This window comes from Rhagoletis zephyria, unplaced genomic scaffold, assembly GCF_001687245.7.
Source record: "Rhagoletis zephyria isolate East Lansing unplaced genomic scaffold, Rhagoletis_zephyria_1.1 Rzeph_scaffold_01515, whole genome shotgun sequence".
Lineage (NCBI taxonomy): Eukaryota > Metazoa > Arthropoda > Insecta > Diptera > Tephritidae > Rhagoletis > Rhagoletis zephyria.
The window spans coordinates 30,238-44,960 of record NW_016158599.1 but is presented as its reverse complement, the minus strand read 5'-3'; the positions used below and the strand labels follow the sequence as shown (position 1 = coordinate 44,960).

The 14,723-nt window shown below is 36.0% G+C and overlaps 1 protein-coding gene across 2 annotated transcripts in view; it reads right to left on the bottom strand.

The window, feature by feature from the left end:
* LOC108364270 (facilitated trehalose transporter Tret1) overlaps positions 1-14,723 on the bottom strand; it is a 29,852-nt gene that overhangs the window by 4,559 nt on the left and 10,570 nt on the right. For both annotated transcript variants that reach the window (XM_017617875.1, XM_017617876.1), the window contains 3 exons: positions 2,981-3,213; positions 2,047-2,177; positions 1,529-1,721 (listed from right to left, as the gene is read on the bottom strand). In XM_017617875.1, the coding sequence (XP_017473364.1) occupies positions 1,529-1,721; positions 2,047-2,177; positions 2,981-3,213 (557 nt within the window). The remainder of the gene's footprint in view (positions 1-1,528; positions 1,722-2,046; positions 2,178-2,980; positions 3,214-14,723) is intronic.

The following is a 14,723-nucleotide window of genomic DNA, read 5'->3' as shown; positions in this document are numbered from 1 at the left end:
ATGAGGAGAGTTTTTATAGTTTCGAAATTGGTTGAAATTCGTCGTTTAAAAATGTCCATATTTGCAATTAAACTTTGAAATAAAGATAAACATGAAGATGAAGAAACAAGTGATAACGATGAAGACAAAAAAGAAGGTAAAAGTGAAGATAAAGACGAAAATGGAGATAAAGGCGAAAATGGAGACAATAAGAAACACAAAAGAATTAGGGTAACTGAATTGGAATTTTCCGATAGGAATCGAAATAAATTCAGCCATAAAAGTTACCGAAATTTATCGAATCATCGAAGTTTATAATTATCGAAATTTATCCATGCTTTGTAAGTTAACGCAACGTATCGAATTATTCAAATCATCAATCATCAATGTTTATTGAGTTGTCGAAATTTATAGACGCAGAAACTTAGTTGTCGAAATTTACGGATAGTTATCGAGCTATAAAAACGTGTGGGATTATCGAAATTTGTCAAGTTAAATTCCAGTTGAAGTTGCAAGTTATCGATATTTATTGGATTATCATTATTTATAGACTTAACGAAATTTATGTCGTGCATGGAGTTCTTTCAACTTACGGAGTTATCGATAATTCTTGATCTACTGAAATTGGTTGATTCATCGAATAGAAGCTTATGGAATTTTCAAAGTATATCGATTTATCGAAATTTCAAGGTTATATAAGTTTATCGATTTATCACTGCTTATCGAATTTTATCGTGTTAATAGAGTGTTACGAGTTATCAAAATTTTTCGAAAGCTTGTCAAAAATAAAAATTTACGTTTTGAGTTATCGAAAGTTATCGAGCCCTCGAAAATCACAGTTATCGAAATTGGTCGAGTTAAGGCATTTTGCTGAGTTATCGGATTTTAGTGTTTTTGAAATTCATCGAACTGTCGATATGTATCAAATCATTGAAATTTATCGATAAACTGGAATGTATCGGATCAATTCCAAGTCCTGCCGAAGTTCCAAAGACCTTCTAAGATAAAAAAATTAGTTACGTTTTAATTCCAAAGCAGAAGATTTTCCGGTAAGTTAATTTGTACCGTATAAGTTTTGCTACGTATTAAGTTAGAAAACCTCTCCAAAGCTCCTAAAAACTAGAAAAACTGTCGAATTTCGACATTATTTACAGGCCTGATCTTTATCCATATGTTAGAATATATATAGCCAATGGAGACCGCTTATTGCTCTTCAAGGGCAACATGTATCAGAGCTTATATCTTGCCATCTATTGACGGCAATTTGGTAGTTTGACAGTTACATTTTAATTTCTCTTTTAAAAAATTTGTTGTTATGCACTTAGATGTGAAATGGCATATTTTCAAACTTTTTTAAGTTATTAAATCCGGCAAAAATACTTTTTAGAATACGTCTTACAAATGCTTTTATGAAGATATAAAAACCCCACACACAAATATTGCCGCGGATATAACTTATATCTAGCAACCAAAATGACAGCTGGACAGCAATAAATTGTATCCTACGATCAAACTTTCATAGTTGCTAGATGCCTTGATAAGTACTTACTTTAATTTTGTTATTATTTATTAGATGCTGTGGCGTTTCCGGCAGGAAAGAGAAACACAGCAGGAACACAAAACTCAGCGATGATAGAATCCAAGCAACCTCACGGTATGTAAAGAAGTACGCCAGCACAAAAGCACAGAGTATACCGAAATTGAATGTTAATATCAACATTGTGCCCAAGATTCCACGAACACTGTTTGGAAATAAAATAAAATTATTAAAACTTTCATGATTCCTTTTTTGTTCGCACGAGCACTTAAGTAAATAACTTTATCTGGCGAGTTAATTAAGGTCATTCATCGAGTATAGCAACATTGTTCAGTTATAGCTTACAAGTAAAAAATGTAAATGGTAAGCCTTGATGGTCGACAATCTGAAATTGGAGCCTATAATCCAACTCGAGTCTTACCGTGATAGGTATTTCTTTTCCTTAATTTTTTCATATAGTTAGCAACTGCCAACCTACTGGCGTAAACACATCTGATAGAAAATTATGTCTATAAACTAGGCATACTCACTGATCTTGCGCCAACTCGGTGGTATAGATGGGAACTACGGTAAAAATGCCACCTCCAGCAAATCCGCCAAACACACGTGCAATACATAAGTGTGTAGGTGTGGTGGCAAACGGTATAATTAGCCAGCCAGCCTATAAAAACAAATTTACTTCAATTAAGCTAAGGTTTATATTTAATGCAGAATTTCTTAAAAAATACGCTAGATAAAAAAAATTAGCTTTTTAAAATATAGTTTAAACCTTTCGGAGTTATAAGCCAATGTACTTATATATTGTAATGCCTTGAAGCTAAATACTCGTACTTAAAAATATTTTCCAACAAAAAAATGTTTTTTTATTTAAATTTTTATTTTATTTTTTTTGTATAACAATGGTAGTATAGTCAAATTAGGTTCGAAAATTGGTAACCTGAAGACTTTGTTTATGTTTTTCATTTGTTTTTTTTTTTTTAATTTAAAACTTGATTTCGGGGACTCAGGGAGCTGTGGAATCGCCGCCATCTTGAAAACAAAGATTGGCAACGTTTTTTCAAGAAAAAAAATATTTCGTTTTTGATAACCCCTAGTAAAATTTTATGTTTAACATTTTTGTGGAACGTCCTTAACATCAAACTGCCACTTTTTTGTAAAACTGGGACGAAAAACCCATTTCTGGTTAAAAGGTTAAAATGTACTAGGAAAAAATGGTTACTAAATTTTACTACAGATTCCTTTAGCCAAAAATTAGATTCGAAACCGTTTTACATATTTCGTAATTTGACTGTACTTCAACCGAACCGCCAAAAATGAGATTAAATTCAAATCGGCATACGAGTGAAAGCAAATTCTCAAAATTTTGATTTTGATTTTCCAAAGCTTAAAATTTTATCATTGATTGCACTCTCTGCAGGACATACATATAAGTACAAAAGATATCTTGCTGAAAAGTATACTCACCAAAGATGGTAACGCCACCATCAGCAGGCATTTCTTTCGGCCATAACGATCGGCAAACCACGAACAGAACATTGTACCCAAAGCGCCACCTACGCACACCATAGACCCCACCCATCCGGTGTCAGAGTTCGACATGGGGCCAGTTTCGAGTGGGCTTTCATCTGATTGTAGTTGTAAGAAACTTGCAGATGGCCAACCACAGAAGCCTCCATATGATATAGTGATAATATTCACTGTTGATGAAGTGAAGAGAAAGGAAAGAAGAAGATAATGCAAAGTCAAATACTGTAGTTTATTCTAGCACAAATAAAGACTACTAGACTTATAATATAAGCAAGATAAATATATCGTTGGGAGGTATATGTACATATTTTAAAAGGGATTTAGAAATATCATAAAGCGCTTAGTATGTTGAAAGAAGTAAAAAAGTAAACAATGAAAAAAATGCGGTGATAAAATCTTAATGGCCGCACTCATTTGAAAAATAACGATGTCTCATGAACAAATATGTAGGCTGTTTTAAATTAGCTTTTGTTCGGGTGGTTAATTGCATGAGATAAAAGTAATTCACAAATAAATTATTGCATTAGGCACTCCGCACATTCTGCGCCTAATCGTAGAAGAGTAATTGTTTCGTCATGCCGAAACGAACGCATGACGACTCCCTTTCTGCACACTTGCAAGATTTGCACAAGTCCTGGTGGCCCACACAATACACATTTTCTGGCCGTCATTAGTGTTGCACTTTCGCGGATATTTCTGCAATAAAATATTGCATAAACGTTTATGGTTTAATACAATTGGCACGAGTTTTAGTACAAAATCATTTATTTTCGATTATTTCCTATTGAAATGACAAATAATTTTTAATACCAAAACAAAAAAGTAAACCAACGACGATTTCAAAACAGCAAGCGTCTTACAACGTTGGGCACTTCGATTCATGAAGCTTCATGATTAGGCGCAGACGTGATTATGAATCGTAATATGCAGAGCTTCATTGAAATACATGTGTTCGGCATAAAAGCTTTGTATTTTAGTATGCCGGAACGATTACACTACTATGACTAGACGCTTAATGTGCGGGGTCCCTTAGAGTTGTGAAACTTGTATGATTTTGATGTCAACCTTAACTAAATAATTTAAAGTATTTTTACTTCAAGTAGTACATACATATAACCCATTCGTACGTTTAAAAATACTGTTTATGGGATTTAACAGCTTAGAAAATTTAGATAAAACGTAAGTGGTAATATGAGAAAAACGTAGATAATTATGAAGGTTATTCTTTAATCTTCATTATTTATTTAGAAATTCATTTCTGCAATCAGTGTTGCAGCGGTCTAAGGCCATAAAGTTGACGGTCGAATTTATTCTGTTTTCTATAAATTCAAATATTTTCGTCCAAACGACGCGATGTAAACATTTTTGTTCTTATTTTCAAATCTTCCTTCGTTTTGCTTACTTTTTTCTGCAATTCCTATCAAACGAAAGTAACAACAAAAAATTAAGTTTCATGAACTATGTTGAAGTTTAAATCTACACTCTAGTCTTTTATGATTTCGTGAACTAAAGGAACACCTGAAACATGACAAAATTTGATTTCCCTTCTTAAAGTGTCTTATTTGAACGCATCCAGAGGCGCATAGTGGAAAAAATCTTGTGTAAAAATAACCTGCCTACTCGATTATTCCTTTTTAAAAAAGTGCATTATTCATTTTAGCCTTTTTTAGGAGATGCTGGTGCTTTTTTAGTATTCGTAAAAAATATAACAAATTCAGCCCAAAGGTCGATTCCTGATCCCAGCAACATGGACGTTGTTGTGTGTTGTTGAGTTTGACAGCTAATGTATCAATCCGTTCAGAAGACGCATTACGATCACTGATTTTTTAGCAACGGTAGCGCTCAACTGCTGCGCCATCTGAACCTACCCATTGTGCCATGATTTGTTACAATTTTTGTAAAGTTCCTTACGAAACTTCCAATTGTTCTTAATTTAACTTCCATTTTTTTCAGATTTACAGTTTTGGTGCCTTCAAACTAAAAAAAATCACTAAAAAATGTTCGCGTTTTGAATTAAGAAAAGCACTAAATTTAGTGCGAAAAGCACCAAGTTGGCAACAGTTCTTACGGGGTTTAAGTCATTTGCTATTTTAGTACCACCTTGTCCGGGTAAAGTGATGTGGATGCATGCAATACACAGCAGAAACGAAATAGTGAAATTCAAATTTTATGTTTTGTGAGAGTGTATTATAGTTACGGTGACCATCTGTACTTTATTTCAAAGGACAGTCCTTTTGCTCATGATGCACAGTGGTCAATAAATGGAATTTAATGTTCATAATTCACTGGAGCCTTCATTTCTCAACCGATTTGATTAATTATTTTTTTAAATGAAAGCTAATAAAATTTGCAAGACACTAGTTGACCTCAATTTTCGAATTTTTATTTGTTTGTATTAAATTTTTTAGTGCAAAGTGCAGAAATTGCGCCAATTTTGAAGAAGACCGATTCTCCTGTTCCAGCTAATAAAAGTTTCATAATAAAAACTAGTTAAAAACAATTGTAGGGTTCTCCTAAAACAAAAAAAAATTAAAAAGTAATAATTTGAAATGTTATAAAAAAAATGCTACCAAAATTATTTTTTTTGTTTTTAGTTTTTATACAAATTTTAGGTATGCAGTTTTATAGATTACTAAATTTTAGTATAATAAAGTGCAAGTTGCAAGTCGCTAAGAGTTGGCGTTGATTTTTAATAACAGTAACATTTTTTTTTTTAACATTTCAAATTATTACTTTTTATTTATTTTTTGTTTTAGGAGAACTCTACAATTGTTTTTAACTAGTTTTTATTATGAAACTTTTATTAGCAGGAAACGGAGAATCGGTCTTCTTCAAAATTGGCGCAATTTCTGCACTTTGCACTAAAAAATTGAATACAAACAAATACAAATTCGAAAATTGGGCTCAACTAGTCTCTTGCAAATTTTATTAGCTTTCGTTTAAAAAAATAATTAGTCAAATCGGTTGAGAAATGAAGGCTCCCGTGAATTATGAACATTAAATCCCATTTATTGACCACTGTGTGATGGTGTCCTTTGACTTTATTTATTTTTCTAAAAATCTACTTGTCCTTTGAAAGTCCTTTTTTTGATACGTGCCAGACATAAATGCATTTATATATTACAAAATATATAATACAAACAAGTTGAGCGTCGTTAGAGCGGAGCTTCCTAAAGTGGGTTCCGCGGAACCCAAGGTTTCCTTAGAAAAGTCACCGGCGTTCCGCGAAATTAATTTTGGTATGAATAAACACGGCGGTCGGTTTGAATTGCCCACAGAAAGAAAAGGTCTATAAACAGCTTGACCGAGACGCAATTATCTATTTTCAAGTATATGTACATATTGCACACCGTCTTCAAAAGAGTCACCACTCAAAATAATACGTTCCTCAGAAAATGCGAAAAGCTAGCTCGTAGCATAATCATATGGGGAGGGGCGACTTTACCTTAGGAATTTTTTAACAAATTGTAACAAAAATTTGCTCCAGCTTTTGTTGAAATGCTCTGGGTACATTTTTAGCGCATAATTTCCAAAATGTCAAATTTTGAGTTGTGACCCCTTTGAAACCGGTGTGCGATATGTACTCGTAGTTGATGTGATCGCCGTACCGAGTGGCATCAGTGTTGCCGCGAATCATTTTTAGCGGTAGTCAAATTCCGTTAAAAAAGGGCTAAAAAGCAGCTAAAAAAAGTCGTTGTGACTAAAAACGGTAGCAAAAATTTTACATATACATATTTAAGTATACGCGCAAACATTTTCAATAAGTAATGGTACAGAGAATCGCTGAACTCTGGAAAAGAGCTCATATTTTATCCAACCAAAAAAAGGGGAAATATACGACACCAACTTGCTGGCTCCATCAAGTGATTGTATCATCAGGCTCGAATCATATAACTTGCCAGCATGCTGGTAGAACATTTATTTCTTTACAAATGAGGTCGACCTGTTGTAAGGAAATGGGTATTAAAATCAAAGATTGCCAATTTTTTCTAAATTTGTAAATCAGTGTAATTAGTCAGTGATAGTGAGATTTTCGTTCCCTTACCGATAACCAGATAGTGATAGTGAAAATGCTATTTCACTATCACTATGTAGTGCTAGTGAAATTTGAGATGCACTATCACTAACCATATAGTGGTAGTGAAATTGAAATGCACTACCACTGACCATATAATGGTAGTGAAATTTGAAATGCACCACCACTAAAGCCCTAGTGGTAGTGCGAATTTCGATTTAATGCAGCGTGCCCAACCCTGTCTACAAGGAACTCGATAAATTGCCAAATGAAATGTGAAAGTCATTACTGGGCACTTGGTAAATCACCTGAAAGTGAAAAGTTTATACCGCAAGTTTTGACGCAATATATAAGCAATTTTTGCAATACTTTTGCATTTTTATGTTTGTGTTGTCTGTCCTTCGGAAACATATGATTTGACACTGAAATACTAAGGGCCGGTTACTCAATGTCTGGTTAACACTAATCTCCGGTAAAACATCGTTATCGACGTTACCGACTCCATGTTATATGCATGGAGCCGAACACGTCGATAATGATGTTTAAACGGTGATTAGTGTTAACCAGACATTGAGTAACCGGCCCTAAGTGAATGTCTGTCACTATGGTAGTATTTTAAATACCTCAACAAATTTACCAGAATGCAAATACCAGATGTCTGTCCCCGGTACAAGAGTAAATAGTAGAGCTGGGATACTATCGATAGTAATATCGATAAAATCGATAGTTGAAAAATGTCGCCACTATCGATAGTTTTTGAAAACTATCGATGTCGGTTTAAGCAAGACTTCTTTACATCTCTACACATTACATTAATTTTTTTGTGAAAGAAAATTCACAACACAGTCAACAAAAAAAAATTTATGTCATTGGGATTTTTAACAACTATAAGCTTACACTGAGTTCTATAGTAAAATGTAATAAGCTATAAAACTGCTTATACGAATTTTTATAGAAATTCGAACTAAAACCTTGAATTTGTAATTATTTTGTAGTTTTTCGTGTTTGGTACAACTTTTATAAAAAATTAGTAGACACTAAATAAACAAAAAAAAGTCAAAACTGCTAAAAAATGTTGTGGTGCTATTTTGAGCAGTACTATATTCGTTTTCTTATAATAAATGAAATGTTAATAATTTCCCTTGTCCGGATTTTGATATGCGCCTCCGTATTTGATCTCAGTTGATTTTTTATAAGTATGAGTTGTCAATTTAAACGAATATTTTTTATTTTGTTTGTTTTGTAGTATTATAAACTTCTTTGCACTTCAAAAGGGACAAACAAAATCCGAATTTAATTTTGCCATTAAAAAATAAATTCAAGGGGATGCAAGTGTATGTATATAAGTTATATAATTCAGACGCATAAATTAATACGTTTATTTCATTATTAATTTGATGCACTCAAATTAAAAAAAAAAATTTATACAACCTCCTTAATTTAGAAAGTAATTTATAGATTTTATAAATTTATTAATTATTTAATTATCAAGCAACTGAGCCTTTCAATTCAATAGCTTTCACGACGATAGTACTATTGATACTATCGATGTTTTCAACTATCGTTTCGAAAACTATCGAGTGCGGGTACTATCGATAGAATCCCAGCTCGAGTAAATATCATGAAGTCGCTAAGAAGGCGATCTTAACTTTGCTTCTTCCTTCCAACGTACTCCGTCAATGCGCATATAGCTTTTAGACATTATATCGATCTACTATTTTAAACAATAATTAATAACAGTGAAACAATTCCGTTCTTCATATTAAAATTCAAGTATGTATATTATTTCTAGTAAAAGTTTTTATTCATTTTTAAATTGCACTGCCTTTGATTTTTAGTAATTGGATGTGTTTAGTAAGGGTTCCATCATCTTAAAAGTTTAAGAACCCCTAATCTAGACTGTGTAAACGACTGCACTCACCATTCTTATCAATGTAGTATAAAAAATAGAAAAATAAGGATTGTGTAAAGCTTATTGTGTTCTACATCGCGGTAGAGATTCGCCAAAGCTTATGACTGCCACACTATATAGGGGAGGTAGGGGGTCACGCCTCAGCCAGAAACCCTCATTGGGATATATTTGAGAGACCTCATCTACTTTCCCATGTATATGGTTCTTTTATTTCCCCTGAAAATTCAACGATTATTAGTCCACTTGGCAATCGTTTAAGAGGTGCTTGGGACTACGTTGAGGTAACTAGGACAAAGCAGGACAATGTCAGAGAACAGTGTCCATTCATAAAACTAACCCTTGAGATAATGGAGAGACAATCAAGGAAAACTTGAGACTACATCTGTTTCCATTAATTCGTGGGCCACCCGAGGATGTTTTATTATTTTATAAAACAGATCTTTGTAGTTCATTTGAAGATAATTAGCTTGGCGGCATTTGGGGAAGAATTGGACAGTTATAGACTAGTTCCCTTCAGTGTCAATGCTTCTTCTTCTTCTTTTTTGGCGCTGTAACCGCTTAAGCGATTTTGGCCGAGTTCAGCAAAGCACGCCAGTCGTTTCTCCTCTGTGCCAACTGACGCAAATTGGAAACGCCAAATGAAGCCAAGTCCTTCTCCGCCTTATCTTTCCATCGCAGTGGGGGCCTCCCTCTTCCTCTGCTACCACCAGCGGGTTCCGAGTTGAATACTTTCAGAGCTGGAGCGTCGGTGTCCATTCGAACGACATGACCAAGCCAGCGGAGCCGCTGTATTTTAATTCGCTGTACTATGTCCATATCGTTATAAAGCTCATACAGCTCATCGTTCCATCTTCGGCGGTACTCGCCGTCGCCAACGCGTAAAGGCCCGTAAATCTTCCGCAAAATCTTTCTCTCAAACACTCCAAGAGCCGCCTCATCGGATGTTGTCATTGTCCATGCTTCTGCGCCATATACCAGCACGGGCATGATGAGTGACTTATAGAGCGCGGTTTTCGTCCGTCGAGAGAGGACTTTACTCCTAAATTTCCTACTCAGTCCAAACTAACACTTGTTGGCAAGAGTGATTCTGCGTTGGATTTCAATGCTGACATTATTATCGGTGTTAATGCTGGTTCCCAAGTAAACGAAATTCTCTACTTTCTCGAAATTGTAACTGTCAACAGTGACGTGGGTGCCAAAGCGCGAATGTACTGACTGTTTGTTTGCTGACAGGAGATATTTCGTCTTGTCGTCGTTTACCACCAGACCCATTCGCTTTGCTTCCCTATCCAACTTGGAAAAGGCAGAACAGACTTCGCGGCTTTTGTTGCCGATGATGTCGATGTCATCGGCGTAAGCCAGCAATTGCACGCTTTTGTAGTAAATTGTTCCTGAGCGGTTCAGTTCTGCAGCTCTTATTATCTTCTCCAACATCAGATTAAAGAATTCATATGAAAGGAAGTCGCCCTGTCTGAAACCCCGTTTTGTAGCGAACGGCTCGGAGAGGTCTTTCCCAATTCTGACGGAGCTGGTGGTATTGCTCAACGTCATTTTACACAGCCGTATGAGTTTTGAGGGGATGCCAAATTCAGACATAGCGGCGTATAGGCAACTCCTTTTAGTGCTGTCAAAGGCGGCTTTAAAGTCGACAAATAGGTGGTGAGTGTCGATCCTTTTCTCGCGGGTCTTTTCCAAGATTTGGCGTATTGTGAATACCTGGTCTATGCCCTTTTAGCGCTGTCAAAAGCGGCTTTAAAGTCGACAAATCAGTTCATTGACGGTGGGCTTCAGTCTTTCACACAATACGCTCGTTAAGACCTTGTAACCTATACTTAGAAGGCTGATTCCGCGGTAGTTAGCGCGACCGGCTGGGTCACCTTTCTTGTCGATTGGCCAGAGCATACTTAAATTCCAGTCGTCGGGCATGCGTTTATCTGACCATATTCTGCACAAGAGTTGATGCATGCACCTTATCAACTCCTCGCCGCCGTACTTGAATAGCTCAGCTGGCAGGCTGTCAGCTCCAGCGGCTTTGTTGTTTTTCAGCCGCGTTATTGCTATACGTACCTCGTCATAGTCAGGCGGTGGAACGTCGACTCCGTCATCATCGACTGCGGGCTCGGGTTCTTCTTCTCCACAACTTTCCGTGCTGCTACCATTTAGTAGGGCGGAAAAAAGTTCCCTTCATAATTTAAGTACGCTCTGGACATCAGTTACGAGGTCGCCATTATTGTTCTCACAGGAGTACGCTCCGGTATTTAAACCTTCCGTAAGTCGCCTAACTCTCTGGTAAAATTTTCGGGCATTCCTCCTGTCGGCCAGCATTTCAAGCTCTTCGCACTCACGTATTTCGGCCTCTCTCTTCTTATTGCGGCAAATACGTCTCGCTTACCTCTTCAGATCCCTATAGCGGCCCCACATAGCGCGCGTTGCGGCCGATCGCAGCGTGGCCCTGTAAGCGGCATCCTTTTTCTCTGCAGCTACCTTACACTCCTCATAGTATCAGTTGTCCTTTCGGGCTCGCTGAAATGCGACTACTTCTTCGGCGGCGGTACTTAATGAGCGGGAAATGTGGTTCCACTGCTCGCATATGTCGGTTTGTTGAAGAGTGCTCTCTGAGAGCAGGTGTGAGAGTCGAGTAGCGAAAGCGCTGGCTGTCTGTTGGGGTGCAGCTTTTCGACGTTAAGCTTTCCTTGCATATTTGGGCGCACATTTTTTGCTGCACAGAGGCGAGTGCGTCTCTTGGCTGCAACAAGATAGTGGTCCGAGTCGATGTTAGGAGTGTGCGTACGTCTAAAATACTGGAAGCGTGCCTTCCGTCTATCACCTATCACNGCGTCTCTTGGCTGCAACAAGATAGTGGTCCGAGTCGATGTTAGGAGTGTGCGTACGTCTAAAATACTGGAAGCGTGCCTTCCGTCTATCACCACATGATCGATTTGGTTTCTCGTTTTTCGATCCGGAGACAGCCACGTAGCTTGATGGATCTTTTTATGCTTGAACCTAGTACTGCATACTACCATGTTTCGGGCCCCGGCGAAGTCGATCAGCCTCAATGCATTGTTGGACGTTTCGTCATGGAGGCTGAATTTTCCAACGGTGGTTCCAAAGATCCCTTCCTTGCCCACCCTGGAATTGAAGTCGCCAATCACGATTTTGATATCAGTGATAGTGTCAATGCTGTTTCCAGGAATATATCTGTGCCTGGGAGCCCACATCACATTCTTTGTGCATTACGTAGTCAAATCGCTAGAGCCATTCTGCCTTTAATATGCTACCTTCGGAGAGGTACCCTGCAGAAAAAAATTATCAATTGATCGAAAATAACCCACTTGTAGTTAGCTTTTTGCGGGATTTCTATAGAATATATAACTTGTAGTTAGCCACAAAAAGCTAACTGGAAACTAGTTGACAAGTAATGCAGGAGATTGTTTTCTTTAAACGCGTTTCTATTTAAATATCCTGCACTTCGCAAGTACTTTTTCGAATTGAGGACAAATAAAAGAAAAGGAAGATCGAAATTTCATATTAACATTTTGAAGTTATGTCTGACGGAGTTCGAATATGGGACCACCTACAGTAGAATATGTATACAAATATGAAATATAATGAAACAAATAAATAAAAAATAAAAGCAAAATTAAAAGAAAACTATTTTGTTTTTCTTATTGATATTTTATGTCCAAAAGTAGTTAGTTACAAGTTAGTTGCATCAAATGCAGAGGTAACCACCCTTGGCTATTTCGCGGCCATCGCCATAGAAATATAGTTAGCTTTCGTCAAAGGAAATACAGCTTATAGGGACTTTTAGCTCCATCCTAATCAACTTAAGGTTAGCTTATAGTTAGATACATTTCCATTACATTTTTAGAGTAGACGATGATGGAGTACATATTTCAGCTTAGGCGGCAATACAGTACTCCAATTAACGCGGTTTTATGCTTAAAAATAGTTTTCTGAATGGATGTAACTGCCGACTTTATTATCTAAATCAGAATCATGCATGAAAATTGAAACGGAACTAGAGTTTAGCTGTTTACACTTTTTTTAATTTTTATAATTTATAATGGAAAACGCAGCTATTCACGCGATACATACATATGTACATTTCGTATTCTTTATTTGTTAACTAACTTTATAAACGTTTGTTTAGGTTTAAAAACACAAGTTATTTTTAAGCAAAAAACAGAACCGACTTCAATTCTTACATACAAATTTAAGATTACCGTTATTTTCTTCATAATCCAATGATCGGATCTAAACGAAATTAGTATGGGACCGCCTGGTAGATACCACATTTCCTTAAAAAAAAATAATTATAGAAATCGGTTAACGTGGACAAAAGTTATTGAAGCCTGTTAAAAATTAACAGAAGGCAAGCAATATATCAAAACAGATACATACTTTTTTTTTGTAAATAAGGAGATATCTATGGGTGGAGAACTTTAGAAATTTCGGGAAAAATCGGGGGAATTTCATTGCCGAAATCGGGGAATTCTCAAAAATAAGTCGGCTACCTTGAACTCAAGGCATATCGCCTGTGACAAACGTTCTCCCACCCATGCCAGACGAATTTCGGATTGTTTTTATAATAAGGTAATAATTTTTTTTTGTAGTTTTGACTTTGTTAGTATTCGTGTTTTTTTTTTTGTTTATTGGAAGACATCAAGTTCCCGCAGAAAATTGAAATAAATTCGCAGTTTCCGTAAAATATGTCTGCTCCAAAAAGCAGGTTCTTTTTTGTGTCCCACCCGTGACGGAAGAAATAACTCAGAATTTTCCCCATATAAAAGCAAGTTGGAATTTTTTCCGTATTCGGTAATAACTCATATAACAGTGAATTAGGTGTAGCTTTATCAAAATGTAAAATTGGTTGCTCAAAAGAGAAAGAAAATGTTTACTGTTCAAATGTCCCACCCGTGACGGTGGAATATCCCTTATGTTTTATTTTCAGATTTACGAAGGCATTCAAATTCTTTCAGCTTTGCCATACTCAACTGCGTCCATTGAGAGGTCGTTCAGCACATTTCGGCGTGGCCAAACTTGGCTACTATCAACAATGCAAGAAGACCGCTTGAATAGCTTATACAAGCTCAGCGTACATCGCAAACTGGTTGAGCAAATGGGAGATTAACTTACAGAAAACGTCTAAAGAGATTTTCTGAGGATACTAGAAAACTTATACATACTTGCTTAAACCTAAAACTTCTATTTATATACACAAAAAAACAAAAAAATTTGATTAAAAATATTTTTTTCCGTCTATAGATACATGTAATAAAATTGTAACAGGCCGATGTCTGTACATTAAAGATATTAATTAGCAATAGAAGCCAAATCAACAATTCTCAAAATGTTTGTCTATCTGTATGTTTGTACGCACATTACTCGAAAACTAATGCATGACATTGAATACAGTTTTCCCCGATGTATTGCTAGAGGTCTAATCTAAAATATAGGAAGAAAAAAAATTAAGAGTTGCCACCTGTTTGAAAATTGCAGTTCAAGTAAATTGATAAGCTGAGGTAAATATTGCAACATGACTGTCAAAAGAATGAGGTTTAAGAAGGCTTGCTGCCGAAAATAAGATAAATTAAACATTGCAATATGGGTATGAAACTGAAGAAGTTTAGGAAGCTTTACTGCCGAAAATATTTTTGAGTAGGGTTGCCACCTGTTTGAAAGATTGTATTTAATGAAATTGATAAAATAAATGAAATATTAAAATACGGGTATCAAACAACACAAAAATA